Source organism: Encephalitozoon intestinalis, chromosome III (genome assembly GCF_000146465.1).
Source record: "Encephalitozoon intestinalis ATCC 50506 chromosome III, complete sequence".
Classification (NCBI taxonomy): domain Eukaryota; kingdom Fungi; phylum Microsporidia; family Unikaryonidae; genus Encephalitozoon; species Encephalitozoon intestinalis.
In genome coordinates, this window is record NC_014417.1 from 1 (window position 1) to 27,554 (window position 27,554).

The following is a 27,554-nucleotide window of genomic DNA, read 5'->3' on the forward strand; positions in this document are numbered from 1 at the left end:
AATCCTACCCCATCCCACATCTCCCTAACATCTCTACTCCATCAAGTAGAACACCGAACTCCTGGAGGATACACAAACTCCCCCCTCCGACATCTGCTCTTCCGACAGATATTCTTTCTCCGCTGCCAGGGAACTCATAGCACTTCTTACCTCTTCTACTTTTGTAACCCTGAACATCAGGTGATAGATAACATGCTCTCCCTTCCCGTTCTTGAAGATTCCTACTTCTACTATTCCAACCTCCCTCCTTCCTCCTCTCTCAAGTGTTGCAGTTGCCATCTTCTGAATCCTGTTCTCATCTCCACCCAAATCTATGAAAAATCTCGATTCATCTGGACTTCGGAGCAGTTCTACAACTTCTACTATGTCATGTACTTCCTTCTGCTCACGAATCTCTTTTATGTTTCCTCCCTTCCACTTCTCCTCTTTCCCATTGTCTAGTTCTTTCTTGATCTTGTCTGCATCCTTACTCCATCGTGTAATTCTCTTGTGCAACTTGTAGTTCGGCCTTTCTGATTGCTTTCCCTTACTCTTTCCAGAGTCCGAGGGAATAGAAACTCCTCCGACCGCCCCCACCAGCTCTTCCTCCTCTTCCTTCTCTCCCTCTTCTTCCTTCTTCTCCTCTGCTGCCAGTCTCTTCTTCCTGCCCCCCCCCCCGACTTTTCTTCTTCTTTCGTCCTCCTGAGTCTTCTGATTCTCCTAGCAGTTCCCTCTCAATCTTAAGTCTTCTTTCTTCCTCAGCCTTCTGTCTCCTCCGAACTGCATCAGAGACCTTCTCAACATATTCTAAATCTATTTCTTCACCATCTTTCCCTATCATTATCTGCTTGATTATCTCTTCAACAACATCTTTACTTCTTTCCTTGCATGTGGTTAATAGTAACCCAACCGAAATAATTCTGTATTCCAAGTATAGATATTCACAAGCTTCTTCTTCACTAATACTGTTCTCTTTCAATACCTTCTTTACCCATCCTTCAACCATGCATCCCATCAACTCTACTTCTTCTGGGGTCTCGTACAACTTGGAACATGCCTCGCATACAATCCTTTCTGCATTAATTATCTTTTTCCACCAAGACCTATTGCAAAGTCTCTCTCCATATTTCTTAATACCATAGCATACGACTATTTTTTTTCTTTTTTTTTCTTCATCTTCTTCCTCCTCTGCCTCTTCTACCATCTTCTCTACCTCACTAATAATGGCTTCTCCAAACTTTGTCATCTCTCTGTTCTCTACCTCCTCGCATTGGAAAACTCTCTTGTATGCCATCATAAGCAACTCACTGAATGTCTTATTTCTCTTCTCATATATTTTCCATAAATCCAAAGATATTTTCTGAAGGTATGGAACTATCTTCTCAGAAAACATCCTCTTAAATCGATCATCATCGGTATATAACAGATCTTTAGCTGCAAACATCCATACTCCCATTGCCAGATTCCCACTCTCAATAAATTCTCTAACATCTATCATAGCTTGAAGATCCCTCCTCAGGTCACTGAATTTTGTTGTTGGCTGTACAATGAGCATCCCGGTTCCTCGGAACAACAATGGAAAAGGCATTGATTCACTTTCTGTCCCTTTCAGTTTAACAACAGAGGTTATCATGCTTCCAGCCACAGAGGACTCTACCATTGAGCAAGCGATTATGTCGAAAAATTTAAATACCAATATCTTTTTCCATACCATGTCTATCACTCCACTTCTCGAAAAGTATTTTACTTTCTCCTTTTCTATTTTACTCTAAAATTCTCTCCATGATCCAATCATATTTCGCCCCATTAACAATTCTTTTTAACGCCCTACTCCAGAAATTAGACCTATTTTTTGTCTCTCCTTCCGATCTTCTTCTTTTATTTGCTATTTGATAATTAGCCAATCAACACAGAAGACCTTAGGCTTCCCAGAAAGGAGATTATGTGTCTTCATTTCACCCCTTTCCATTTCAGGGCCCGCCCTGAGATCATCTTCTGTTCCTATTTCAACAGCTCTATATTGTCTATCTTTAATGGAAACCCTTTGGCTTTATATATCTGTTTTCTCAAACTTCTTTTTATTTCTAAGAACGCCCACATGTGTCCAAGCTAGATATTGTAAATCCATGAATTTATTCCACCAAATAGTAATCTCTATCCAGCTAATCTTCATGTTTTTTACCAAGACAAATGATTCCTGTCCTATTGAACCTTTTTTGCCTTTTGCTCTATTAATCACACATTATAACTCTTTTTGAAGACTATTAGTTTTCTCCTTAGTTGTTTTTGGTGGATATGGCCTAATTGCGATATTTTTACACTTTACAGCTGGCCATCAATTCTATGCAACATTCTGATGGGATCAAATCTTCTAACTCTGAGGAATAAACTCTTTTTCTACCATTGAAGGGAAGAAAAGAAAGATTTCAATATTTTATTCAGGAAGTATTATTCACAAGCTCTGACTTGTTTATCTGAAGTATTTCGTATTCTTCATGGTTTATGATCCCACAAACACGTAACTGGTGCAGCCGTGAGTTCCCATATCTGGAATAGTCGAAGTTCTTGGAACAACCTGTACGGCTATTGCCTAATGCCCAAAGATACCATAGAAAGTGGCTGTACGCCATTGCTCCCTCCACCAGTTCCAACATTTTTTCCAAATGCTCGTTACTGTCCATATATTCTCCTATAAATTCCAGTCTTTCTTGGGTATTTGGAAAGTTCTCTTCCTGAAATACATAGTTTTCGTAGTCATAAGCTGCCTCGCAAAACAGGTTGGCTATGTCGATTACAGGAGAACCCATTGCTACAAATTCGAAGTCGATAAAAACTACACCTGTTTTTACCATCAGTATATTTCCTGGTTGGAGGTCATTATGGCATGTGACTGATTCAAAGTCTCCAGTGGATACTCTGAATACTCTATTCTGCACTTCAATTAGAAGTCTTACTATATGGTCCTTATCTTTTTTATAGGACTTTTGATTTAAAGATTTTATCTTCTCTATTACATCTCTAGGGTTTGCATTATTTTCTTCGCCAGGTAGTATTTCTTTGATGCACTTATACATCATATTGTTTACCAGTTCCTTGTAACTCCGTATTCCGCTAGCTTTTATATTGTGAAATCTTCGGAGTTCTGTTGCAATCTCTTTTAAATCCCTCTTGATGATTGAATGTTCCGAATCTAAATATCTTTCTATCCGAAACTTGTTAGTTGACACTATCACCCTTTCGCTTGCTACCATGTTATTAATCATTTCGTCCTGAGCATCGAAGTCTTTTAATTCCTTATAAATGTAACGGTTCTTTCCCACGCTGAACATGTACACAACATTACTATATGCCATACTAAGACGAGGCATGGGACCGTTTGGAAGAGACCCTATATGCTTTCTTATATTTTCCACAACATGTTTTGGAATCTCGGAACTACTATGTTCTATAGACGCGGAAAAGCTAGGATTAGGGTTTGATGATGTTACTCCATTCATCCCTCCAATGGCCTTCATCACAATCTTACTCTGTGAGCAAAATCCAAACAAAATATATATTCCTGAAAATAATAATAGGATAATATTCATTAAAGGCCAATGATAATTAAGTTACAAACTATCCGACCTTATTGTGGCTATAAATTAATTCTGTCCTTCTCGAAGAGATTAAAGAGAATCAAACGATTTTGGTATAAAGTTCTAGTGCTCAATTTATATTCGGTCTCTTAGCCTATAAAAGATTCAAATATCTGGGATAGTGGTATACTTTACGGTCTGATTAGGCCATATGGTAAGTGAATTGTGAAGTTAAAGAAGCTGGAAAACTAAATTCTGGAGAGATGGTATTATCTGCACGATGATGATTTAAATGAAGATGGAGTCAATAATTTGAATTTTGGCATCCCAGGAGAAGAAAAAGTATCTCGATTAGGATGTAGTGAAATAATGATTTAATATCAATTTTATACTATTAAAAATTTGTTATATAGTTTATCAAGACCCTACGATCACAATCATTGTTCCCCGCTTTGAATCTATTGTGAATATCCAAATGTTACATTAGGAAAGATAAGCCACAAAAGCCCGGCATCACTATGCGGGAAAAGAAAGAGTACCACACATATAGGTGCTCTCTTGTCTCTTTTGATCGCCATATTTGATGTTTCAAACGTCTTTCAAAAGCCAATGTTCATGTAAAATTTATTTTTTGATGGTTTGTCTTTTAGTTTCTTATTTAAGCTAGATATTTTCATACCAAGGCTTTATCAATCACCAAATGTTATTGCATACCTGTACTCTTCAGCATGTATGGATTACTTTCCTTTTCTTTTTAGAGTCTTACGCAATTTACACAGTTGAATAGCATTCGCTCATGTATCACCAATCATTGCACACCATCTGTTCCAAATATTACCTAATCGTATGCTGCAAAGATCTTAAAGAATTGACTCTCCAATGTGTACAATCTGATACGTTAGGTGTTCCTGAGACGTAATCTCCCTTGTTTCACAAGAGGTTTTTGTCCATAACAAATTGGAAGTTGGAATGAAAAGAGTTATTGAAGAGCTTACTGCAAGTTTGATCTATCTCTTTAGTTCGATAATAACAACGCTTTCCAATAAGTATATACTATCGAACCTTGGGTTTAAAATGCAATATCTCTTGGTAGCAATTCAGTCTTTTACCATAGTTGCTGGGTTACTTGTTCTGAGAATCACAGGCCTTGTTAAATTTCCACTAACCAACTTCAGAAAATGGATGGTTCCGTCTCTCTTGCTTTCTGTGATGATATTTTCGGGATCAAAGTCTCTGTACTATCTTCCGATATCCCTATACACTTTATTCAAGAACAGTAGCATAGTGGTGGTTGCCCTTCTTGAGCAGCGCCTATTCAAGAAGAAAATAAGCGCTTTGTCTTATATGTCGTTTGTGTTAATGATCATTAGTTCCTATACGGGAAATTCTTCAGATGTTGTTCTTAACATTGGTTATTACTGGATACTGATCAACATCCTGTCTACAACGGCCTATGTATTGTCGCTAAAGGTTGCTGTCGACATGAACAGTAAGGGAAAAGCAGAATCCGTATACTATTCGAATCTTATTTCATTGCCAATTCTTGTCCTTTTGTCTGCACTCTTTGATGAAAGAAGCATGGGAATTTTTGGGTTTCAAGAGCTTGTGTGGATCCTGATTTCGTCATTCTGTGCCTTTCTTACATCTTTCAGTACTGCTTGGACTCTTAATGTCCTTTCCTCCACTGCTCTAAGCATGATTGGTGCCTTGAACAAGAGCCTAGGGTCTTTTGCAGGGATACTTGCATTAGGAGAAAGTATTAACCATCAGAAAATCTTTTCTCTTCTTTTAGGATCGCTGGCATCTGCTATATACTCGTATGACATCTCATTTAGAAAGAGAGATTAATTCAAATATAAACGTTTGTAATTCCCAATGGTCTCGTTTGTTTGGTATTTTAAATCTGTCCTTTAGGTTCCCCAAATGAATAGATATGAAACAGCCGACCATGACTATATGCATGCCAAGGACTACTTCAACAACTATAAATTTGGGTACATTGAAAGAACGACAAAGACTCTTCTTCTTCAAAGTCTTAGGCCGGAAGATAGACAAGATGAAGATCTGCTTAGCATAATGAATCAAAGCAAATCCCAGTTGAAAGATGTTAAGTCTATTGGTAAAGAAGCTTCCAAATCCATTTCTGAGCTGTCAGAGCTTATCTACGAGACCAAAAATAAACTCTTGAAGTATGAGGAGATGCTTGGCCATGAAATGGAAAGAGAGAGAGATCTTGCCGAGGAATACTCTAGACTTGAAAGCCTTGACGAAAACTTAAAAACATATGATGAACTCAAGGCATTGTTTGATAAAGGATGCGAAGAAGTTGAAGAAAATTCTAAAAAAATAAGTGCTCTCAAGGAAGAAATTGCAATATCAAGTACTAGCGAGGCGGAAGAGGAACTGAAAAAGATGAAGGACCGAAGAGATAAACTCTGTGGAAAGCAGAAAAGACTTTCTCTAATAACTATGGAAAGCTATCTGGAAGATTCATACAATTGGTACAAGAAATCACTTGAGCTGATCAAAAATGTCTTTGGTATAAGTCTTGTTACCATTGAGCAAGAGGGCAACGAGATGTACATGAGACTCAAGGTTTTTGCATGTGAGATAGGGATATTTGTAAGAGATGGTCGAATGATTGATTTCAAGTTATACAACAACAATGATGAGACCCTTGCATCGTTTTTTGAGGAAGCAGGTAGGCTTGCCGTATCTGTTAACGACCCCCGTATATTGCTTTTGTTGGTTGCAAATAGGTGTAAAGTAACGGAGGTTTGAATCATCTTCTCTTATTCTTGAGTTGACGCTTAATACGATCCTTTTGAGTAAACAAACAATGATTATCGGCTGTATGGCAGGCCTGGTGGCGGCTGCACAAGCATGCCTTAAGGATAGCGATTGCTTAACCAGATCAAGACCGGATGTCCATTCAATGTTCTGTGTTGATAACATCTGCCAGAAGGTTCTACCTCCGGGAAAGCATTGTACCAGGCCTACAGAGTGCTCCTCGTATTCATTTTTTGGGCCTTTGGCTTGCACAGGGAAATGTAAGGTTGAGAATGAGTGCGAGTATGGAAAGGATGATAATTTCGATTCTATGTACTGTTGTAGAAGCATTCCTCAAGGAAAAGAATGCAATCCGAACCGGCCTGGATCTCTTAGTGGATGCGACATAACTCAATCATGCTTAATGGGGAAAAAGGGTTTCTATGAATGTGTTCCTGACAAATCAAACTCCTGGTTACTTGGCGTATTTCTATCTATAAGTGGAAATATCGGGATAAATATTGGAATAAACCTTCAGAAGAAATCATATAAACAATCACATATAAGACTATTCAATATGAACCTACAAACATTTTATGCAGGATGCTTTACGTACGGCCTGGGAAAGATTCTTGGATATTGCTCGTATCTCTTTGGAAATCAATCACTAATGGCTGTGCTGAGTGCAACAGGTCTTGTCTCAAACAGCATACTTGCTCCAATGATCAACGAGGAGATCTTCACCTGGAAAGATTTCTCTGCAATATTCTTTGTGTTTGCAGGGACAACACTTATAGTCATGAATACAGCTACTAGCCACAAGGTTTATACCCTTTGCGAGCTTTTGAAGATGTATACTCGCGTGGAAACATTGGTATGGCTTGGATTTATCATTCTTGTAATAATAGTTCTCTTTATATTCGTTAAGTACGTAGAAGTTAACAGCAATTGGGAACTTCCTGACGAGAATATGATATTTCTAAGGAGAGAGGGTGTTTGGTTTGACGAGGAGGGGACAGTTATTAAGTATACAATGGTTCTGGCCTATGTATGCTTGTCCTCGTTCATAGCATCTTTTACAACCCTATCTATAAAAAGCCTCGGTGAGATGATTGACAAGACAGTTGCTGGGGACAACCAATTTATATTCCTCACAACATATTGTTTCATCATAATTCTTGCAACATGCACATTCTTTCAAATATACTGGCTCAACAGGGCTCTAAGGCATTATGATGCTCTGCTAGTAATTCCTATGTTTCACGTCACATGGACTCTTTTAAGTATATTTACTGCTGGGATCTACTTCCGGGAATTTGAACAATACACCCGCTATCAACTTAGTGTATTTGTCTGTGGGGTGATACTTATCTTCTTCGGATCCTTTTTCCTGGGAAGTAGAATAACAAACAAGACCTATATCAAAACCAAAGACATTGGAATGGAATCGGAAAAGATATTAAAGAACCAATAAAACCCGGAATTGCTTTCATGAGTCCCCGTCTGAAACTCTCGTTTCGAGTATTTATGGTTCGTTGATGAAAACAGGAGTTCTTAGGCACGTGGAATGAGGGATGAAAACATATATGTTGTTGATAAAATCGTTGGATGTAGAAAGAAAGGGGGAAAAAAGCAATATCTTGTGAAATGGGAAGGATACTCCGACTCGGAAAACACTTGGGAAGATGAAAAGAACATTTTTTGTAAAGACCTGATAAAGAAATACGAAGAATCCCAAGAAAAGTTGAAAAGACCTAGCCGAAAGGTAGCCAACAGAAAAACTTCTCCGAAGAAACTTAACAAAAGCACTTCTGAAAAGACTAAAGTTATCATTAACGACTGGGATGAATTGGTTAATAAAGTTATTTCGGTGGAGAAAAAGGGAGCATCCCTTATGGTCTGGTTGCAGTTCAAAGATGGAAAAAAGGGTAGTTTTCCAGCATCACAAATACATATAAAATGCCCATTACATCTACTTGAATACTATGAAAATAATCTAGTTTTCTGTGAAGATGGGGGAGATAATACCAAGTAAAGTTCTTTATTTTATATGTATATTTAGAGATACCAGTTTTCAAGAGAGTCAGTAAAGCCTAGATTTCTTTCGTATTAGTGTTGACTCGATTGAAGTAAGACTGAGGGATATTCTTTTCTGTATTTAAAGCTTCAGACAATGGAATAGGTCAACAATATAGTGCACCTGGTTCCAAAGGAGTTGCTAATGGAATAAACATCACCCTTCTCGATAATGCAAATACTCCCTCTTTTCAGAATCACTTTGTCATGTCCCATCTCTATGCATACAGTTCCTTTTATCATAAATATCGAAAAGTTGCAAACCGCCTTTTCAGGTTTTATAAAGGCCAGATTGTTTAGAAACAAAATAGCTGTTTCAAGCATTGTCGATGCTACAAGAGGCTCAAAAGCGCTTCTTCCTCTGTACAGCGCGGATATGTTTGTTACCGCCACCTTTTTTCCCTCGGAGTTGTAGATAGTTTCTCCTTTGTACTCATATATTTCCTTGGGCTCAATTATGCTTTTTCTCGCTGTAGATTTCTCTACTCCCTTCCCAAGGCTTTGAAGTCTTTTTCTGTATCTGTCCTTCATCTCCTTTGCAGGACTTATCCCTTGGTCCTTCCCCATTTCATTCGGCGAGCATCGATCGTCGTCATACTCATTCAATTCTTCTCCTCTAGAACTTATTTCTGTGTAGAATTCTCCAGAAAACTCTTTTCCATCCTCAGGGCTCTTTGGCTGCCCTTCAGGCTTATCTTCAATCCTTTCAAAAGAGCTCGAAAGCCTCTTATTTTCAAGAATACTGTTTGTTTCCAATGACTCTCTAGAAGAAGAAAGAAAAACGTCTCGATTCTTAGCCGATAGGCTTTCTCTTATAGTCTTTATGTCAAAAAGAGTGTCGCTCTGGGCATTTGGCTCTTCATTTTCATCTTCCCCTCCCGTATCACTTTTATACACTGATGTCTCGTCTACTTCAATTGTAGTATCATCCTTAAGAACTGATTCCGCTGTTCTCCAATAGTCGTCAATGTTCTCAAGATTATCATCATCCTTGACTACATCCAGTTTTGTTCCAGGATCCAAAATTCTTTTCTTGTAAGACTTCATCTTCTTACTTAGTCTACTTGTCGATTCGTAGGTCTTTCGCATCACCTGGGGCTAGGCATTTTCTGCGATTTGACCCTGAAGATCGTCCTAACTGTTGTATTTTCCTTATTTCAATGGTGTCTATGGAGTACACCCTGATGTTCATTGACATTGCTGTGAACATCACCGACAAACTACTTGCAAGGGATGAAAGTTCGGTTGAAGAGGTTATTAGGAGATGTAAAGATAGCAAGGTCCTACCAATATTTATTGGTCTGGACCATCAAACAAGCCAAACCTCGATAAATCTGGCAAGAAAGTACAAGACGATATCGACAGTTGGTATTCACCCTACCTCATCCTCAAAGTATAAGAACATTGACGAAATCATCCCATTGATAGAAGAGGATGCTGTGGTTGCAATAGGAGAGTGTGGCCTGGATTACGACCGTCTTGAGTTTGCAGATAAGATATCTCAGAAGAGGATTTTTAGGTCTCAACTGGATTTGGAAGGAGATTGCTATTTTCTCCATTCAAGATCCTGCCACAGGGATTTTATGGAAATTGTTTCTGATTACAGGCTAAGAGGCGTTGTTCATAGTTTTACCGGAAGTATAGAAGAAGCTGAGGAGTTGATAAAAAAGGGATTTTTTATAGGGATTAATGGATGCTCCGCAAAAACATCTGAGGGGATAGACGTTATAAAAAACCTTCCGCTTGATTCCCTCCTCATAGAAACTGACTCCCCATACTGTAAGATCAGAAAAAGCTACGCTGGGTTTGAGTATGTTACAACCGATTTCAGTTCCCTAAAGGTCCTGAAAAAGAAGAATGAGCCATGTTGTGTCGTTCAAGTAGCTGAAATAATAAGTAATGCAACAGAAAAAGATTTTAACCTAGTGGTGGAAACGGTATTTAGTAACACAATCAAACTTTATGGAGATGTGGTGAGGAAGTCTGCCGAAGAATGGGGTTTTTTAACACATTAGGCAAAGGGCCACCTTTAGCCATACTTAAAATTATTTTTAGATTAAAAATTACCCCACCCCGAAGATGTCTTTCTGTAAGAACTGGGCTTCACCATTTCTGAACAGCTTGTGGTCAGAAACATCCGAAACCTGGCAAGAGAACCAAGAAGATTGGAGAATTGTCGGGACAAACCCATTCAAGAGGAGATCGGAAAATGCATGCAAAATAGAACGAATAATTACGGATCTTCCTTCAAAACAGGTGGCCGAAGGTATAGAAAACTCATTTAAATTCATGTCAATAACACCCGAAACACACTATTATATTATACAGTTTGAAAGCAAAAGACTTGATGTTGCATTTGTGGATGCTAATATTAATGTCAAAAAAAATTCTTATGTGATACTGGAAGCTGATAGGGGAGAAGACTGTGGAGTTGTGGTTGGAGTGACCACAAAGGATAAACTTGAAAAACTGTTTAAAAGATATGATGACATCTCTAATGAAGTCCAACCTAAAAGAATATACAGACTGGCTACGCTTCTGGATCTTGAGGCGTTGGAAAGAAAAAGAAGCATGCAAGCAAGGGCCTTAGAGTTCTGTAAAGAAAGGGCTATCCTAGGCGGGTTAGACATGGAGGTTGTCGGATGTGAATACCAATGGGATCTCAATAAGATTACTTTCTACTTTGCAAGTGATGAGAGAGTAGACTTCCGAGAATTGGTGAAGGAGCTTTATCGAGTATATAAGACGAGAATATGGATGTGTGCCATCGAAAAGTCCAAAAATAAGTATTTGAAGGAGCTTATTGAATTCTAGAATTGAATTCTCTAGCCCAAGATTTTTGTAATTAAAACCCGATAAAATATTTCTGTATAATTTCTTATCTCAAGGTCTAGCTCTGCTTCTGCGAGATTAGAAATGGAAAAGTTATTATCTTATTTAATTTTTGGACTGATCCGGTGGCAAAATTATCACTTCATTAATCCTCAAGATACTTATTGCAGCCTCGGTTGCAGCCTTTAACGACTTCATTTTGTTCATACTGGGTTCGATAATGCCAAACTCAAAGTTGTTTTGAATCTTCCCACTCGTTACATCAATCCCCAGAAACCTTGTTTCCGAAGAACTCTCTATCTCCTTGGCTTGAGAGGACAGTAGACCTGCGACTATCTCATTCGAGTCTAGACCCGCATTAGTGGCTAAAATTTTTGGAATTGACAGAAGTGACTCGGCATAGCGGTGGATAGCAACATGTTCCTTGGAATTGACGGTAAATGCAAACTTTTCCAGCATTAAGGACAGTGCACACTCAACCGATCCTCCTCCTGGAACAACACTACCAGACTCAAGGGTCCGTCTCAAAACACAAATGGCATCATGAATCGACCTTTGCATTTCATCAAGAAGCTGACTATTGGCTCCTCTTAGGATTATCGATGCCATCTTCTTCTTAAGTCCATTAATAAACACACATTCTTCTTCACCAATCGATACAACTTCAAATTTATCTGCTGATCCTGGACTTGTGATATTGTCCCCTCCGCTCAAATCAGAAGTAGAAGACACCAAACTCGTTCCTATTGCCTTAGCAATAACTATTAAATCTTCCTTCTTGCACCTTCTAATCCCAACCACACCTGCCTCAAGTAAGATCTTAGTGCACATGTCGTCAATGCCTCTCGTCGTGAGTATTACATTGGCTCCAGAATCGATAATTGCCTTAACTTGCTTTCGTGTGATTTCTAGCTCCTTCTTTCTGATTTCCTCCAGTTTATTGGGATTGTCGACAACTATGTTTACCGTCAGGGGATTCTTATATTTCTGAAGTCCAAAGTCTATGCAAAGGATCTTAGGCTTCTTGATCTCCCTTTTCATAAAATTAGAAGCTAAAGAGCAGTTCAAAGCATATCCCTGGTGCAAAAATGATTCCTTCATAGAACCCCCTGGGTGCTTCAGAATATTGATGTCTTCTATGGGATACATGTTCTTTTTGTCTTCGGTGGATGACTCGATACACTTCAATGCATCTATAACAATCTCACAGAATAGTTCACTTTCTGAGCTGATAACCTTGCTAGAGATGCTTGTCTTTACAACATTTCTTAATGCCTTTGACCCCAAATTCAAGGTACTCTTGGATATACTTTTCTTAATAAACTGCACACATTCATTAAATGCCATCTTGTATCCAGAAACAACCACCGAGGGATGAACCCCAGATGCTATAAGCTTGGCTCCTTTTTCAATTAGACTTGCAGCTATTAAAACAACAGATGTGGTTCCATCCCCCACTTCATGATCCTGATGTGTTGCCAGATCCACAAGAATCTTGGCTGCCGGGTCGTCCACAACCATACTCTGGAGGATGGTTGCCCCATCGTTTGTAATGCTGACCTCCCCAGCTGAATCAACACACATCTTGTCTAACCCTAGAGGTCCAAAGCTTGTCTTTATTGCATTATATACCTTCATCATTGCATTTGCATTTTTTTCTACCGCAGAAGCTCCACTATAACTCTCGCCACCTGACAGGATATCCGCTGTGGAAATCTCCTTGTTCATGTAGGGTAAATTTTTTGGGAAATTATACAACTCGAATACAGTCTGAGGTATGTACCCTATGCAGATATCGTAACCCCAATCACAGAATTCGTTTCCTATCGTATCTTTGAAAGAGTAATATTTCCAAGTAAAAAATTTACCCTGATGTGGTCCAAAATCGAAGAGAACCAGACAGTGGAGATGACAGTAAACCTAAGGAAAATATGCACCGCCATTCCATGGTCGAAAAAGGCGCCCAAAGCTGTTAAAGCACTGAAAAGAGAGATACAGAAGCACTTTAGGGAAAAGATTGGGGTGGTTATAACTAGCGATCTCAACAACTTCATACATTCACGCGGAAGCAAGAAGATTCCAAATAAGGTTAGAGTTAGAGTCACTAAAGAGACAAGCTTGAAGAATGCGGAGGAGAATGTGCTAAAAACAGATTTAGTCGTGGTAGGATCTTTCAAGAACCTTAAGGAGGTTATTGTCGATTAATAAATCGCTCCTAATGCCTTAGTCTTCAAAATGTTTAGTGCTTTTTTGAAGAAAATTGAACTTATGCACGGTCCAAGAGAATGTTCTTTCCCTTTAAAATGAAAATCCAGGGGAAATCACAGTTTAAATGAATCAAAAATCACTTATTCTAAATTCGAACCCCTTAAAACAAAGTGCAATGATTAGACTAAAACCACATAATAGTCTGGTCCATGGCGTGGTCGAAATCTTTAGGAAGTATGTACTGAACAGGACCTATCTATGCCTCATGGTCCTTCCAATAGTCTTACTGGCAACTACTGCAAACATCTTGTACGATTATATACCATCAGTCATAATCCCTAGAATAGCGGAACACATAAAGGCAAATGACCTTGGGCTTCACATGGACTTAGCTTATAAGTTTTTCTTCTATGGGTTGCTAGCAACGGTCTTTGAATATTTCCCTATATTCCTGATGGCTTTGGTAATACAAGACATATACAGAGATTGCTACAGAGATATTTTCATGGAATACATATCATTGGAATACAATGCATTCCATGATATTTCTCCAGGGGATATGGAAGGTAGGATATATAGAAAATGCAAAGCTGTAGGGGAAGCTGTCGATGTAGTTATTCCTACCCTCATGAATTCAACCATATTTGTCTTAGTTGCCATGATCGATATATATAGAAGCTTTGGAGTTGTTGTATCCTTGATATTCCTGTTGATACCGATAGCTTATATTTCCATCACTGTCTTCCTAACATCGAGAAGAAACCGTATCAGAGGAAAATATAACGCTGCAAAAGACAAATCAACAAGGAAACTTAGCGATATTTTGAACAACTATGAGGTTGTAAAGTCCTTTGGGCTTGAGGAGAGGGAGTCCAAGAAATTCTGTATTTCGTTAAGAGATCGGGTTTCAATAGGGACTGTCTATAGCTGTTCTGAAAATGTTATCACTTTACTACAAAAACTTTCCTCGTTAATTCCACACATCGGGATTCTCTATCTTTCTTTAAATACCAATATCCTGACTTTTGAAAAGGCCATTAAGTTGAACAGTCTTCATTTTATCCTAAAAGAAAGATTAACTGAGTTTGCCAAGGAGTTTACAGAGCTTTACGAGTACTATTATGATTATTCTACCTCCACCTATGAAAAAGAAGAGGATTCTTTGGATCAAGTTGATGTCAGGGGATTCGACAAAGACATAGTCATCAGAGATGTAGGAATCCAAAGAGGAGAGAAGGTTATTCTGAAAGGAATAAACTTTACATTGCACAAAGGAGAAAAACTGGCTATTGCGGGCCCAAACGGTGCGGGTAAGTCAACCTTCATTAATGCACTTCTGAGGTTTCTGGATTATTCCGGGGATATATTCATTGACGGGGTGGAAATGCGGAGATATACGAGAAGATCCACAAGACATATAATGGCGTATGTGCCCCAGGACAATTGTATTCTTGACGACACAATTCTTAAGAACCTTCAGTATGGAAACAAAGACATCTCTTTTGAAAAAATCAAGGAAATTTGCAAAAAATACGGAACTCATGGAGTATTTAGCAGTCTTGAGGGAGGATATCTAAAGGAGGCAGGGCAGCAAGGAGGAGAACTAAGTGTGGGGCAGAAGCAATATTTGAGTCTAATGAGAGCTATAATCAAAGACTCCCCTATTTTCATTCTGGATGAGGCCACCTCAGACGTTGATCATCAAACAGAAACCGAGCTGATTGATTATGTTATGTCTGTTCTTGCAGACAGAACAATAATAATGATAGTTCACAACCATTCCCTATTGAAAAAATTTGACAATATCTTATTCCTAAAGAATAAGACAATGAAAGGATATGGAAATATAAGGGAGTTACTCAAGTCATCGGAGGATTTTGTTGACTTTTATCTTGGTGAAAAGTCTGTCTTAGATACAGGAATCCAACCTTAAGATAGGTTTCATAATAGAATCCAGCTTTGAATAAATCGTTTTAGTGAAGTAGTGACTTTCTGTGAAGATCCTAGATGTTGATGGGATTTATTGCTTAAACTTCAAGCCGTAGAGACTCGACTTCGTAATTGTATACAGACAACCAGTATTTGTGTACCATAATGAATGTGCAGAGGATAAAGAAGTGGTAGAAAAAAAGATTATCGAAGTATCTGTCTGTCATTAGGCCTATCACCCTTGATCCCAAAAATGAGAATGTATTTGCAATTAGAAAGCATGCAGTTGATATGATTAGAGTCCCATATGCCCACACTTCTCCGTCTGTCTTTCTAAGTCTTTTAACCTGGAATATCATATACAGGAAGAAAAAAAGTGGATTCAGAACAAAAAATGGAACGGATGTCAGTTCCTTGCTCGACGTGCTTAGACCTGTGAATATAACTGTCCCTATTCCTACAGAGTAGATGCCTGTCGAGATCTTCAGTAGTGTTGTAGCCCCAAGTCCAAAAATTCTTGTAAACATGTCTACAGTTATGCTTCCAACAAAAAGAGAGAAGAATGCCGAAGTGTACAATGATAGTTGAATGGAAGTGAGAAAAAGATGTGTGTGTTTTGAAATAAATTCTTTGGAGCCAACAAGCACTGCCTCCAACGCTGCTGATCCTAAATATAGATAAAAAAATACAAGCATTTCTTTGCGTCCCACAGAAGAGCATAGAGCTTTTACGTGCCTAATCATTCTAGTAGCAGATAGCAAGGCTATAATAAGGAGAATTACAGTTGTCGGGGAAGACACCTTGGTTTTGAAGAAAAGAAATCCTCTGCTTGTGCTTTTGCATATCTCGCTGCTCAGATGCTCGCACATTGGAAAACTGGCTTCTGAACATACTCTATCTATCGGATGCATTTTCTATTTGAATAAACAAAGGAAATTTTAAGAGACGAATGCCCTGTTTTTTATGTTCTTGAATTCAAGCCCCAAATATGTCTACAACAAAACAAGAAATCCAGAGCCAGATGGAGCATGCCGATAATCTCTTCGTGGAGATGAACAAGAAAATGGAGGCCCTTAAGGGGAAACTTCTAAGCCTATCGAAAATGGTAGATGGTATCAACAAGAAGATAGAAGATATCTCCGCAGAGTCAACAGGCTAAAAGTAAATCATTCCCTAATAAAATTAACTTGCATGTGAATCTATTTTATTTTAGAGCGGTTCCTGTGGCTTGCTTAACTCCTTTATTTCTTCTGGCTCCTTAATGCTCCTTTTCGCAAAGTCCTGAGAGTAAAGATGCTCCGCGTTGTCCAGAGACGACTTTAGTTCTGCAAAGTCCTTAATGTTTATTTTTGGCTGGATGCTTCTGAATCTGTCGTGGGCAATTCTGGATTCCAATGAAATGATCTGGCTAGTTGGATTCTTCCACATGGAAACACATTTAAACAGTTTGACTTTTGACTTATTTCTAAAGGGCTTTTCTTTTATGTCTTTTGGTGCTTCTTTTTGGTCTTTTTTAATTCCTCTTTTGCATGTTATCTTCAATGGATCGGGGCTTACTGCTATTACTCTTCCATATTTTCCATCTCCTATCTCCTTCACTCCCATCGCCCAAACAATGGGATTATAGAAATGATCTATATTTGAGCTTCCCAATCTATAAGCAGACAATTCATATCCGGGAATACCCGAAGAATTACAGAGAAGTAAGCACTCAGCAATCCTCTATATTTGATGACCTTAAAAAATAATCCCCAAAACATCGGAAATGAAAACAAAACTGTTTGCAGCACCAACGGAGCGTCAACTACTTGAAGAAATGAACGAGTCTCTTACGAAGTCGCCTGTATTAACCAGAAGCGCTGTCAAGGCCCTCAACTCCTTATTTTATATGCTAAGCACAAAGAAATTGTCGGAGGAAACCATCAGAAATGTGTATATAACACTTTTGAAAGGATTTCAATCCAAAGATCTTTATCTAAAGCTCTGTATATACTCTGCGATAGAAGAAATGTCTAAACTCACTAACGAAGGTCTGGTTGGGATAAACATACTGATGAACGACTTAAATGGAAAGATTCCAGACGATGTTAAAGCAATGGCTTTAAGAACATTGTTTTCCATTGTACCTGATGAGATGGTATACGACTTTGGAAAGTATGTGAATCAGGCATTTATCTCTACCTCGCAGGCCAGAAAAGATATGTCTATTGTTGTAGCATATAAGCTTCTTTGCAGTAATTTTACACAAGTGAAAAAGTGGCTGGAAGGAGTTGAACTTTCTGGAAATCCCTTAATGGACTATCACATCACAGGTTTTCTGGCACAGTCTAGGAGGCTCCACTTGAGCTCGGTGGAACATTCTAGAGGCCCTGCAGGAATCATTGGGGTTCGGATGGTTGTCGATTCAATGAAGGAGAACAGCGAAGCTCTTCCAATTCTTAGAAGATTCCTTAACTCAAAATACTGCGACGAGATGATATTCATGGAAGCAGCCAGGGCAGTCTCCGGCCTTAGTGAAGAGTATGGGTCTCAGTTTGTTGATCAAGCAGTCCAGTCCTTACGAATATTCCTCAAGTCCACAAATATAGTTCTACAGTTTAGTGCAATAAGAATTGTTTCTCAGCTTGCACAGAAGTATCCCCAGAAGGTTTCTGTTGCTAATAAAGAAATCGAAGATCTTGTGTCATCTGAGAACAAATCCATCTCCATGTTTGCAATTACTTCACTCCTCAAGACAGGAACGGAGGAAACAATAGACAGACTTGTAAGTCTAATTCCAAGTATGGTCCATGATATGGGAGATGGATTTAAGAAAATTGCCATTGATACGTTGGAGTCTTTAAGTAATCTTTTTGAGTCAAGGAAGTTTCTATACGTCGATTTTCTTGGAAACTCACTTCTGCAAAGAGGAGAACTTGAATTCAAGAAGTATATAATTGAGGTTATTTCAAGAGCTGTAAAGAACGACGGCATGAGAGAAAGGATTCTTGAGATTCTTTGCACATACATTGAGGATTCCCAGTACTACCAAATAACCTTAGATGTCCTTGGAATACTTGGACAAGAAATTCCTAAGTCTAGGGCGCCTAGTAAATATGTGGTTCATGTATTGAACAGACTTATCCTGGAAAACAACCATGTAAGAGCAGGAGCCTTGCAGTGTCTATACAACATCTCTTCTGTTGTTTCTCCATCGACTGTAGAAAATGCAATGAAGAGATGTCTTGGCGATCAGGATGAATCGATAAGAGAAACAGCAGCCTTTTTATTAAGAAACATGAAGCTGGAAAGGTCGTGTAAGCCTTTTAGTCTGGATGAGCTTGGAGATCTCAAGGGTCGTGTGCTTCAACATATTGGAAAGTCGGATGAGGATGCTAAAGCAGAAAGAGATACACTGATAAAGAATTGTAGAGAGTTGATTCTTACTGAGCCTAATGCAGATGTACAGATCAAGGTTATCAAGAAGGTTTATGAGGACAAAATAATTCTCGAATTTTCATTGGAAAATAGTCTTGAAGGAATACAAATCTGCGATGGTGTGTTAAATCTTGCAAGCTCGGATGGTGAAGAAAGAAACATAAGTATCAAGATAGAGCAGATAGAGCCTTTGGGGTCCCTCTTGATTGCAAGAGAATGGAACGTAAAAGAGGGCTGCGTCATCAATGGAGCATTTGACTTCACTATTTGTATGGAAGGGGACATGTCAGACACAGAAACCGATTCTATTTCCCTCGAGCCCTTCCAAATAACCACTTTGGACTTTGTAAAACCGGCCAGAGTAAAGAAAAGCCCGAATAGGAGAAATGAAATCTCCTTTAACCTACAAGGAGATATCTACACAGCAGGAAAAAAAATCTTGGATCTTCTTAACATGAAGATAATCAGCCAAGAATCTGAAAGTAGCACAATGTCTATGGTATTGAATGGAGAATATTACGAAACCCCGGTTATCATACACGTAAAGTTGGTTTTCAACGTGGCTTGTAAATGCGCTATTGAAGTCTATTGTGATAATGAGCAAGTGGCCCAGAAGATTGTTAGACTGTTCGATTGATGAAAAACTTTTAGTATACGGCTGGGTATTAAATATCCCAACCTAAATGGACAAACACTGAAGTCTTCTATTAGTTACTGGTAGAAGTTGCTTATGGGTAATAAAACTTTAATGGTCTATAGTTCTCTCCTGGGGAGATGACCATGTAGGATCTCGTCTTCTAGCACTGATCCATCGGGGACATAAATTTCCTTTTTCTCGTCCACTAATACGATGATTGTTCCTTTAAGAACTACATTCTTTCCAAATGTGATATTCCCACTAACCGTCAAGTGATCCAGCTCAAGAATGTCAGGGATCCCTTTAAAGCATTTTTCATAACTCTCTATCTTCGAAAAGTTCTCTCCCTCTAGCTTAACCACAGGGCATGCTCTTGGGACTCTCGATGGATGAAGTTGTAGAGTACCATTCTTCTCGACAAACAAATTGCTCTCAACAAGAAATAGGTCGGAGCAAGTCTTCACAGGAAGAAATCTAGACCGGGGAACCACTATTCCGCAGGAATTTGGAAAGTACTTGATTGCAGATCCTATGGCTGTTTCTAGTTGGATAACCGTTTCCTTACCTAAAGTCTTTTTATTCTCGATGATATCTAGATCAAAAAATCCTTCTTCTAACTTCTTCTTCATGTCCTTCAAGTTGATCCAAATATTGTTCGTGTTGAATATTGTAAACTTCCTGAAGTTGGTAAACTCAGACTTCTTGTTCGATGGAACTTGAGCTATCTCAAGGAGTCTCAGTGCTCCTTTATACTCTATAAGAGTTCCCCCCTTGACATCGGCACGTGTTTTATCAGTAACCTCCATAAGAAATCCTAAGTTATTAGTGGCGAAGTATTCCAGTAGCTTTAGATCGACTGTGGAAGCTAGGTTGTCAATGTTAGACACAAAAAGATATTCATATCCTTCATTTAGCAGTTCTTCAAGCATTCCACTGTTTTTCAATGAGTAGAATAAATCTCCATGTCCGGGCGGGTACATTCCTTTATCTCCGTATGAAGACGATACAGGAAGTAGTGTTTCCGATGAAATCCTAGGGAATTTACTTTGTGAGAACTTCCTGATTCCATCATATCGGAATACAATCTTTTCTGTCATGCACTCAGTATTGAACGAATTCATCAGTATCAACGGAACTTCAATGTCATACTTGGTGTTCAAATATCTCATCTGCTTCACAACTAGATCTATGAAATTCTTTCCATCCTTAATTGTTATGGCACTTTTTGGCCCATTGCATCCCATTGTTGTTCCCAACCCTCCGTTAAGCTTCAGCACTGCCAGCTTCTTCACCAACTCCTTTGATTTTTCACTTGGATCGGGTATATCGCTATACTGAATAATCTTGTCCTTTGGAGATTTAATGTCTTCCCATACTATCTTTTCGCTTCTAGTTCTGAGATATCTCTCAAATAGACGATAGAATTCATTTAAATCGATAGGATTGGAATGTCTTTTCTTCATTTTCTCCAATATCTCTTTCATTTCCTTCAGAAGCTTGCAAGTACACTTGTCGTCAAACTCATCTAGAGACTTATGGAAGTCTTTAGCTTCATCACCAGAAAGCGTTGTTTCCTTCCCATTTTCTTCTTGCATATGTCTTTTCTCCTCCATTTCCTTTTTATATAGTCGTTTCATTTCGATTTGTCAATATCAATCTTTCTGTTGGCTAGAATATTAGGAATTAACAAGATGTCAGAGTTAGTGCAATGGTTGGATATGTAGGGAAGTTTGACAGGAATCTTCCATTTTACAAACCAAGAATAAGGGGAATTTTATGGAACCAATCAAAGGCTGCTCTTCAGAGGAACTGATGAGAAGTATTTTATTAGTATAATTAGAAAGGTTCCTCATTCCTTCGTTTTTTGTTGCCATCTTGATCCTTACTCTTATTTTTGTTTGAGAAGTTGGGTGTTAGTACTGAGTAAGATGGACTCGTTGGAGAATATGATGGACTCGTCGGAGAATAGGAAGGGCTTGTAGGGGAGTAAGATGGACTCGTCGGAGAATAGGAAGGGCTTGTAGGGGAGTAAGATGGACTCGTTGGAGAATAGGAAGGGCTAGTGGGAGATAGCCTTCCACTTAGGTCTCTAGGATATGCCATTTCGAGATGTGTTGGGCTCCAGTTCCCGCTACTAATTGAGAAGGAATCTGATGAAGGAGTACTAATCACCGGAGTTACAGGCTCATTAGGCTTGAACACTGGATTAGATAATGGAATGGCTTTATCCAGTTTCTTCACGTCCAGCATAATCTCGACATTTCCAGTCCCCATGGGTGCTAGCTGCCCCATCATGATGTTCTCCGTTATCCCTCTACATAGGTTCTTCTCCGAAACTAGTGCTGCATCCAAAAGGATTTCCACCGTTTCTTCAAACGAGCTTCTTTTCAACGCACCAGCCCCAACCTTATTGACACCGTGACGAGTTATTCCGCAGAGATACCCCCTCATAGTCATCACATCAGCTAGAAGACTCATGTGTCGATAGTTGACATAAGACCCATTTCCATCTATTACTATGGCCAACTCTCTTAAGATAGATTCTCTCGCTGCCTCTATTCCTAAGGTTTCTGCAATCTCGATGAGATCATTAGAGGTTGTAAGCTGGCTGTTAACTGAAGGGTTTCCTAGAATTTGGGGGAGACAGATCCCGTCAGTCTGTAGATACCATTCTTTCCGATTCTTGTCCTCACTAATATAAACCTTCTTAATGTTTTTATATCCTCCCAACTGAAACTTCAGCAGAGAGTTCAATACTACCATGTAGAAGTTTAAAGATTCGTCTTCTGATTTTGCAATCCGGATTCTTATCACCATATCAACTGCGTTCTCATCACTGCAGATCACATGGGCTCCATTCCCCAACTCCTTGCTGATAAATGTTGCAACATATTCTAGGTTTATTCCTCTTCCAACAAGCTTAGCTCGATCTACAACAAGCCTTATCAAGAAGGGTGTCAGGGAAGAGAAGTCCACGTCATCGTCTGGAAACTCAAAGTACGCTTCTACAAAGTCCTTGTCATCTGCAATCTCTGTACTTGTTATTTCTGGGTCATAATATATTTCGGAAGAGAGGCACAGGTCCTTCACCGTAAGGCACTCTATCTCATTCTGGATTGTCTTTGCCAATTCAATTGTTTTACAGTGCTCCTTATCAAGATATATCTTCATGGATGGTGTTTTCAAGTTCTTTGTTACATTAAAAATCTCTTTGAGTCTAGGGACTCCCATAGTCACAGTGGAAGAAACCCCGGCAAGGTGGAATGTATTCAGTGTCATTTGTGTTGCAGGCTCTCCAACTGACTGTGCTGCTAATGTCCCCACCATTTCGTTTGGCGTTATCTTAGCCTTTAGAATCTTTGCGCGTATCATTTCCACTACCCAATTGAATGCCTCCGTATTTAGCTTGTGCTCAAGAAGGATTCTTTTTACACTCAAATTGGTTCTTATGAGTACATTCAGAATTTTGTTGGAAGTCATAAGGTTCTTATGTGCCTCAAGTATGTAATAAGGAGAAACATCTCCGGCCGAAAGATGGAATTCTCTCTTTGCCGATGCTAGCAGACGAGTCAGGTTGCAAGGGCTCATCACAGCATTTTGGTAAATGTCTTTGACTCGATAGTCATGCTCTATGTCTATTTCTCCTATAGAAGATATTGGAGGCCCCTCAAATATCTCCTCGACTAACCACTCATACTCTTGATCCAGGAGCTTCTGTAGATCAACGTCAGAGCAAAGAATTCCGTAAACCTCCTCCGAAACTTGTCCTTGCTTAATTCCCAACTCTCCATTTCCAAACATATCAATATAATACCTTTTTGTAAAATTTTTTACATCGACCTTCTGTGACTCCAAGAAAGTGGCATCAAATCCGTCTTCTCCATATTTTACTTGGTATACCAGTCCATTCCCGCTCCTGACACTTTCATCTTGCCTTACAATGGCATCTTCAAGCGCTTTCACAAGTCTTCTTTGGATATATCCTGTCTCGGCAGTCTTGATGGCTGTATCTATCAAACCCTCTCTTCCTCCCATTGCATGGAAAAAAAACTCCTCGGGATCAAGACCTGTCAAATAACTGTTCTCAACAAATCCTCGACTTTTTCCTGTATAGTCGTCTTTGACAAAATGTGGAAGTGTCCTCTGGGAAAACCCAAAAGGAATCCGTTTTCCTTCAACATTCTGCTGTCCTACACAGGCTGTAACTTGTGATATGTTTATAAAAGACCCCTTCGATCCAGCAAGGACCATGGTCTTCATATTGTTATTTCCGCTGAGGCTTCTTTGTGCACTTGTTCCACTTACATCTCTTGCTCTGTTCAGTACAAGGTTTAAATGGCTTTCAAAGCTTTCCTTCATCGTCATTCCAGGAAGTCTTTCAAGCCGATTTTGACGTGCATTTTCAATGATTATAGAAACCTCCTCCTTAGCCTTTCGGATGGCTTCATCAACCATCTTTACCGTTTTGGCATCTGCAATGGTGTCTCCTATTCCTATTGAAAACGTATGGATTCCGGTCATGAAAATATTGATCATCTTCTGAACTCCATTGAAGAACTGGGCTGCTCTTTTTGGCCCAAAGTCGTTGAATATTATGTGGATAAGTCCTCCTTGAGTTGCTCCTGCTGCCTTTTTATCAATAACTCCAGAGTGAATATACCCATTCTGTATAATAACTTTGGTGTCATTGATGTTTTCATTGTCATCTTCATTGTGTTCCGAAGAAAATCCGGTATAGTTTAGGTTTGGAAGTACAAAGCTTAGAATCTGCTTTCCCGTCCAAAGCTTCATAGGTTTGGCTATTGCTGGATTCTTCAGCACCTTCATAATATCGTAGTCCTTTGTTCTATTCACCCCCATGTAAGTGGTTTCTCCAGGAGCAGTGTCACTAAACTCTATATTCACTGCATACAATAGCAGCATAACTTCTCTTTCGTTCAGAAAGGTATCCCGAAGAGTAAACAGTCTCAGACCCGTAAGTGTGTCCTGCACAATGCCCATAACAGGCTTATTGGATTGAGGAGAAATAATTTGCTTAGATACAAGAGCCAGCTCCTCTAGTTCTGCCTTGGATGTATAGCTCTGAGGCATATGAAGATTCATTTCATCTCCGTCAAAATCTGCATTATAAGGAGATGTGACACTGAGATTCAGCCTGAAGGTTTTGTCCCCCATCACCCTAGCATAATGTGCCATCATCGACATCTTATGGAGCGAAGGCTGTCTATTGAAGAGAACAACATCCCCAGATTGCATATGTCTTTCCACAATATACCCCTCTTCTAGCCTTATGTCACTTCTATTGAAGTTCAGATCGATCTTCTGTCCATCAGACCTAAGAACATAGTTAGCTCCTGGATGCTCGTTGGGCCCTGCTCGAACAAGCTTCTCCAGCTTATCTATGTTGAATGATGTAACTCTTTCTGGAAAAGTATGGATCTTTGCCACTTCAAGAGGAACTCCAACCTCCTCCAGAGATATGTTTGGATCAGGTGTTATCACCGTCCTTGCACTAAAGTCTACTCTTTTCCCCATAAGATTCCCTCGAATCCTTCCCTCTTTGCCCTTCAGTCTAGCTGATAGCGACTTCAGTGGCCTTCCACTCTTCTGTAGTGCTTGAGGCTGTCCTCCAAGCTCATTATCTATCAATGTGGCAACATGGAACTGAAGTAGCTGTTCATAATCCCGAACAATGTGGCCTGGTGCTCCCTCCTGCTCATATTTCTTTAAATATCCATTGGATTTTATGATGTCTGCAAGCTTGTGCGTAAGATCGTCCTCCCCTCTCAATGAGCCCTCCATCACAATCGAAGGCCTTACTGCCGGTGGAGGAACTAGCAATACAGTAAGTATCATCCACTCGGGCCTGCTATACTTTAGGTCAAACCCCATATAAACACAGTCCTCATCGCTTATCTTCTTGAATATGCTATACACCCTTTCCCCATTCAGCATCACTTTTCCTTCGTTGCTTTCTTCTCCCTTCATGAAAGCAACAAGAGTTAAGCCCTCCTTTTTAATAACAGGTTGTCTGTTCCCACAGCCGCTCTTTCCATTGTCAAGAATCTCTCCCTCGCATACCAACTTGCTTTTGCTCATGCTCCATACATTGTTCAACGTCGACCTTACTCCTCTTTTTGATACTTTGATCTTGGAACAGTAGAAACAAACACACTCCAAAACCTTCTTAATCTTGGAAATATAACCAACATGGAACATGGGCTTGGTAAGTTCGATATGTCCAAAGTGACCTGGACACGAGAAGTTATCTCCTCCACAGCTTTGGCAAAGATACATCCTATCTGTTGTTCCCATCCTCAGATCTATCAATCCTCCAGTCTTTGGAACTCCCCCTTCCATGACCTCGGGATGCACAATTAAAGCAACACTTCCATTCCTTATTTCCTCTGGGGAAAACAGCCCAAACTGTATTGACTTGATCTGTTTTTTTACTTTCTCCTCAAACATCAATGGGGTTTAGTCCGATGGCCTTTAAGACAGAAATTTTTGTTGTATTCCACCCCCAGAACCATTGCAGCCAGACCTACCCCTTCTACATTATCATCTTATTTGATTAATGGTTTGCCACCACACATTGTACAGAACGGCACAATATTTTTAGTCCAAATGCCTTCCAAGAAGATAGAAAGCAGGAGACACAAACAACATAAACTTTTTGTCTCCTTTAATAGACCATTTCTCCCTTACACCTGAGTCTACTCGTCAGACGATATCCATTCAAATTCCTTCTCTATTCTCATCAGCTCTTCATCTGTAATATTATACTCCACTCCAATAAACTCTGCAAGCTCTTTTGTGTTTTTGTATTTCATTTTATCCGAAATAATCTTGCAGCATAGCTCAAGAAGATATGGATACTCAAGGTAGTTTGCTCCATTACACACATCCAGCAGCTTCTTATTGTCATACTCCATGAAAAAATTCAAGTCTGACGGCTTGAATCTTATCTCCAATGGATTATAGTCTTCGGATAGTTGGGAAGTATCTATCTCCATGTACTTTTGGATTATCTCGAACGTAGACGACGAGACTTTAAGAGAAATGGGATATTTGCACACTGTTGATGTGCATACGTTTTTTATCAGAACGCTCTTGTATGCTTGTTTTGTATCTACTCTAAATATACGTCCATCACTCGTCTCCACTTCAATCATTCTGGGCGAGGTTTTGGGGCTAAAAACAACAACAGAGAGAGATGCACAAGACACAGGAAAGGAACATCTGTACCGTGCCAAACTTGGTCTCTTCGTGGACTCTTAATTCTGTTTCCACCTGTAAGGGCTTATGGACAAAAGAACCAGGATAGGCATAATAGGAGACGAGGAAACACTTACAGGGTTCTTGATAGCAGGAGTGGAAAATGTTCATGACAATCCAAACCTTATCCAAGTAACTCCAAGTACAACCGAAGACGATTTAAAGAGAACCTTCTACACATTGACAAGCAGAGAGGATCTGGCTATAATTCTTGTTTGTGACTTTGCAGCCGAAAAAATAAAAGAGGAGATAAATGGATATAAGGAAGTAATCCCTGCAGTCTTGGTTATTGCATCGAAAAACAAGTATGCCTAGTTTCTGTATGGACGCAATATAATAAAACTTTCTGAAAACTAATTGTTTTCTTTAAAGCAAACACAAATAAAGGAGACGATTTATTTCAACGATAAGACTTTTGGTATCTTGCACGAGCTCCGGGTCCTCCAAACTTCTTTGGCTCTCTCTTTCTAGAATCGGCAACAAGGCTAAATCTGTCGAAATCCAACAGTCTCTTTTGGATTTCTTGCTTCTTCCATTCATCGAAGTAGGTTCCATAGAACGCAAGTATTGCTTTGGAAAAGGCCATCCTTACAGCATACACACGGGAAACTTCACCGCCAATCTTGCATGTTATGTCAAACGAAAGATCCTTGATGTTGGAATGCTCAACAATGCATATGATTTCCTTCAGCTTTGCAATCATTAAGGTGTTTGTGATGAGTTTGAAGGGAACCTTGTTAATTCTTATGGAAAACTCCCCAGAATACGTGCATACACATGTAGCAACTGCCCGCTTCTTCTTACCCTGGGTGGTGACTGACTTTACAGATCTACTCATTGAAAGGGCTAAAGCA

The 27,554-nt window shown here is 39.3% G+C and overlaps 21 protein-coding genes across 21 annotated transcripts; 10 read left to right on the forward strand and 11 right to left on the reverse strand.

Moving 5' to 3' along the window:
• Positions 1 to 33: 33 nt before the first annotated feature.
• On the reverse strand, positions 34 to 279 carry Eint_030010 (uncharacterized protein; the record flags this gene model as incomplete). The annotated part of the gene is made up of 1 exon (XM_003072461.1): positions 34 to 279. The coding sequence occupies one exon, from the start codon at positions 277 to 279 to the stop codon at positions 34 to 36; it is 246 nt and encodes an 81-aa protein (XP_003072507.1).
• Positions 280 to 526: 247 nt separating this feature from the next.
• Eint_030020 (uncharacterized protein) lies at positions 527 to 1,693 on the reverse strand (the record flags this gene model as incomplete). The annotated part of the gene is made up of 1 exon (XM_003072462.1): positions 527 to 1,693. The coding sequence occupies one exon, from the start codon at positions 1,691 to 1,693 to the stop codon at positions 527 to 529; it is 1,167 nt and encodes a 388-aa protein (XP_003072508.1).
• Positions 1,694 to 2,417: 724 nt separating this feature from the next.
• Positions 2,418 to 3,566, reverse strand: Eint_030030 (choline kinase-like protein; the record flags this gene model as incomplete). The annotated part of the gene is made up of 1 exon (XM_003072463.1): positions 2,418 to 3,566. One exon carries the CDS (start codon positions 3,564 to 3,566, stop codon positions 2,418 to 2,420), a length of 1,149 nt encoding a protein of 382 aa, XP_003072509.1.
• A 957-nt stretch (positions 3,567 to 4,523) lies between these two features.
• Positions 4,524 to 5,402, forward strand: Eint_030040 (nucleotide-sugar transporter; the record flags this gene model as incomplete). The annotated part of the gene is made up of 1 exon (XM_003072464.1): positions 4,524 to 5,402. The coding sequence occupies one exon, from the start codon at positions 4,524 to 4,526 to the stop codon at positions 5,400 to 5,402; it is 879 nt and encodes a 292-aa protein (XP_003072510.1).
• Positions 5,403 to 5,477: 75 nt separating this feature from the next.
• Eint_030050 (uncharacterized protein) lies at positions 5,478 to 6,335 on the forward strand (the record flags this gene model as incomplete). The annotated part of the gene is made up of 1 exon (XM_003072465.1): positions 5,478 to 6,335. The coding sequence occupies one exon, from the start codon at positions 5,478 to 5,480 to the stop codon at positions 6,333 to 6,335; it is 858 nt and encodes a 285-aa protein (XP_003072511.1).
• A 58-nt stretch (positions 6,336 to 6,393) lies between these two features.
• Positions 6,394 to 7,797, forward strand: Eint_030060 (uncharacterized protein; the record flags this gene model as incomplete). The annotated part of the gene is made up of 1 exon (XM_003072466.1): positions 6,394 to 7,797. One exon carries the CDS (start codon positions 6,394 to 6,396, stop codon positions 7,795 to 7,797), a length of 1,404 nt encoding a protein of 467 aa, XP_003072512.1.
• Positions 7,798 to 7,890: 93 nt separating this feature from the next.
• On the forward strand, positions 7,891 to 8,358 carry Eint_030070 (chromobox protein; the record flags this gene model as incomplete). Its single annotated transcript, XM_003072467.1, has 1 exon — positions 7,891 to 8,358. The coding sequence occupies one exon, from the start codon at positions 7,891 to 7,893 to the stop codon at positions 8,356 to 8,358; it is 468 nt and encodes a 155-aa protein (XP_003072513.1).
• A 131-nt stretch (positions 8,359 to 8,489) lies between these two features.
• Positions 8,490 to 9,488, reverse strand: Eint_030080 (uncharacterized protein; the record flags this gene model as incomplete). Its single annotated transcript, XM_003072468.1, has 1 exon — positions 8,490 to 9,488. The coding sequence occupies one exon, from the start codon at positions 9,486 to 9,488 to the stop codon at positions 8,490 to 8,492; it is 999 nt and encodes a 332-aa protein (XP_003072514.1).
• A 95-nt stretch (positions 9,489 to 9,583) lies between these two features.
• On the forward strand, positions 9,584 to 10,414 carry Eint_030090 (TatD deoxyribonuclease-like protein; the record flags this gene model as incomplete). Its single annotated transcript, XM_003072469.1, has 1 exon — positions 9,584 to 10,414. The coding sequence occupies one exon, from the start codon at positions 9,584 to 9,586 to the stop codon at positions 10,412 to 10,414; it is 831 nt and encodes a 276-aa protein (XP_003072515.1).
• Positions 10,415 to 10,478: 64 nt separating this feature from the next.
• Eint_030100 (putative PSP1-like protein) lies at positions 10,479 to 11,213 on the forward strand (the record flags this gene model as incomplete). The annotated part of the gene is made up of 1 exon (XM_003072470.1): positions 10,479 to 11,213. The coding sequence occupies one exon, from the start codon at positions 10,479 to 10,481 to the stop codon at positions 11,211 to 11,213; it is 735 nt and encodes a 244-aa protein (XP_003072516.1).
• Positions 11,214 to 11,336: 123 nt separating this feature from the next.
• On the reverse strand, positions 11,337 to 12,959 carry Eint_030110 (T complex protein 1 subunit alpha; the record flags this gene model as incomplete). The annotated part of the gene is made up of 1 exon (XM_003072471.1): positions 11,337 to 12,959. One exon carries the CDS (start codon positions 12,957 to 12,959, stop codon positions 11,337 to 11,339), a length of 1,623 nt encoding a protein of 540 aa, XP_003072517.1.
• Positions 12,960 to 13,103: 144 nt separating this feature from the next.
• On the forward strand, positions 13,104 to 13,436 carry Eint_030120 (ribosomal protein L31e domain-containing protein; the record flags this gene model as incomplete). Its single annotated transcript, XM_003072472.1, has 1 exon — positions 13,104 to 13,436. The coding sequence occupies one exon, from the start codon at positions 13,104 to 13,106 to the stop codon at positions 13,434 to 13,436; it is 333 nt and encodes a 110-aa protein (XP_003072518.1).
• A 127-nt stretch (positions 13,437 to 13,563) lies between these two features.
• Eint_030130 (MdlB ABC transporter ATPase/permease component) lies at positions 13,564 to 15,372 on the forward strand (the record flags this gene model as incomplete). Its single annotated transcript, XM_003072473.1, has 1 exon — positions 13,564 to 15,372. The coding sequence occupies one exon, from the start codon at positions 13,564 to 13,566 to the stop codon at positions 15,370 to 15,372; it is 1,809 nt and encodes a 602-aa protein (XP_003072519.1).
• A 94-nt stretch (positions 15,373 to 15,466) lies between these two features.
• On the reverse strand, positions 15,467 to 16,279 carry Eint_030140 (glucose/Na cotransporter-like protein; the record flags this gene model as incomplete). Its single annotated transcript, XM_003072474.1, has 1 exon — positions 15,467 to 16,279. One exon carries the CDS (start codon positions 16,277 to 16,279, stop codon positions 15,467 to 15,469), a length of 813 nt encoding a protein of 270 aa, XP_003072520.1.
• Positions 16,280 to 16,577: 298 nt separating this feature from the next.
• Positions 16,578 to 16,973, reverse strand: Eint_030150 (uncharacterized protein; the record flags this gene model as incomplete). Its single annotated transcript, XM_003072475.1, has 1 exon — positions 16,578 to 16,973. One exon carries the CDS (start codon positions 16,971 to 16,973, stop codon positions 16,578 to 16,580), a length of 396 nt encoding a protein of 131 aa, XP_003072521.1.
• Positions 16,974 to 17,133: 160 nt separating this feature from the next.
• Positions 17,134 to 19,422, forward strand: Eint_030160 (vesicle coat complex protein Sec21 gamma subunit; the record flags this gene model as incomplete). Its single annotated transcript, XM_003072476.1, has 1 exon — positions 17,134 to 19,422. One exon carries the CDS (start codon positions 17,134 to 17,136, stop codon positions 19,420 to 19,422), a length of 2,289 nt encoding a protein of 762 aa, XP_003072522.1.
• A 116-nt stretch (positions 19,423 to 19,538) lies between these two features.
• On the reverse strand, positions 19,539 to 21,017 carry Eint_030170 (UTP glucose 1 phosphate uridyltransferase 1; the record flags this gene model as incomplete). The annotated part of the gene is made up of 1 exon (XM_003072477.1): positions 19,539 to 21,017. One exon carries the CDS (start codon positions 21,015 to 21,017, stop codon positions 19,539 to 19,541), a length of 1,479 nt encoding a protein of 492 aa, XP_003072523.1.
• A 241-nt stretch (positions 21,018 to 21,258) lies between these two features.
• Positions 21,259 to 25,890, reverse strand: Eint_030180 (DNA-directed RNA polymerase II largest subunit; the record flags this gene model as incomplete). Its single annotated transcript, XM_003072478.1, has 1 exon — positions 21,259 to 25,890. One exon carries the CDS (start codon positions 25,888 to 25,890, stop codon positions 21,259 to 21,261), a length of 4,632 nt encoding a protein of 1,543 aa, XP_003072524.1.
• A 248-nt stretch (positions 25,891 to 26,138) lies between these two features.
• On the reverse strand, positions 26,139 to 26,597 carry Eint_030190 (ubiquitin ligase Skp1-like protein; the record flags this gene model as incomplete). Its single annotated transcript, XM_003072479.1, has 1 exon — positions 26,139 to 26,597. One exon carries the CDS (start codon positions 26,595 to 26,597, stop codon positions 26,139 to 26,141), a length of 459 nt encoding a protein of 152 aa, XP_003072525.1.
• Positions 26,598 to 26,727: 130 nt separating this feature from the next.
• On the forward strand, positions 26,728 to 27,015 carry Eint_030200 (vacuolar ATP synthase subunit F; the record flags this gene model as incomplete). Its single annotated transcript, XM_003072480.1, has 1 exon — positions 26,728 to 27,015. The coding sequence occupies one exon, from the start codon at positions 26,728 to 26,730 to the stop codon at positions 27,013 to 27,015; it is 288 nt and encodes a 95-aa protein (XP_003072526.1).
• Positions 27,016 to 27,100: 85 nt separating this feature from the next.
• Eint_030210 (40S ribosomal protein S16) lies at positions 27,101 to 27,538 on the reverse strand (the record flags this gene model as incomplete). The annotated part of the gene is made up of 1 exon (XM_003072481.1): positions 27,101 to 27,538. One exon carries the CDS (start codon positions 27,536 to 27,538, stop codon positions 27,101 to 27,103), a length of 438 nt encoding a protein of 145 aa, XP_003072527.1.
• Positions 27,539 to 27,554: the final 16 nt, after the last annotated feature.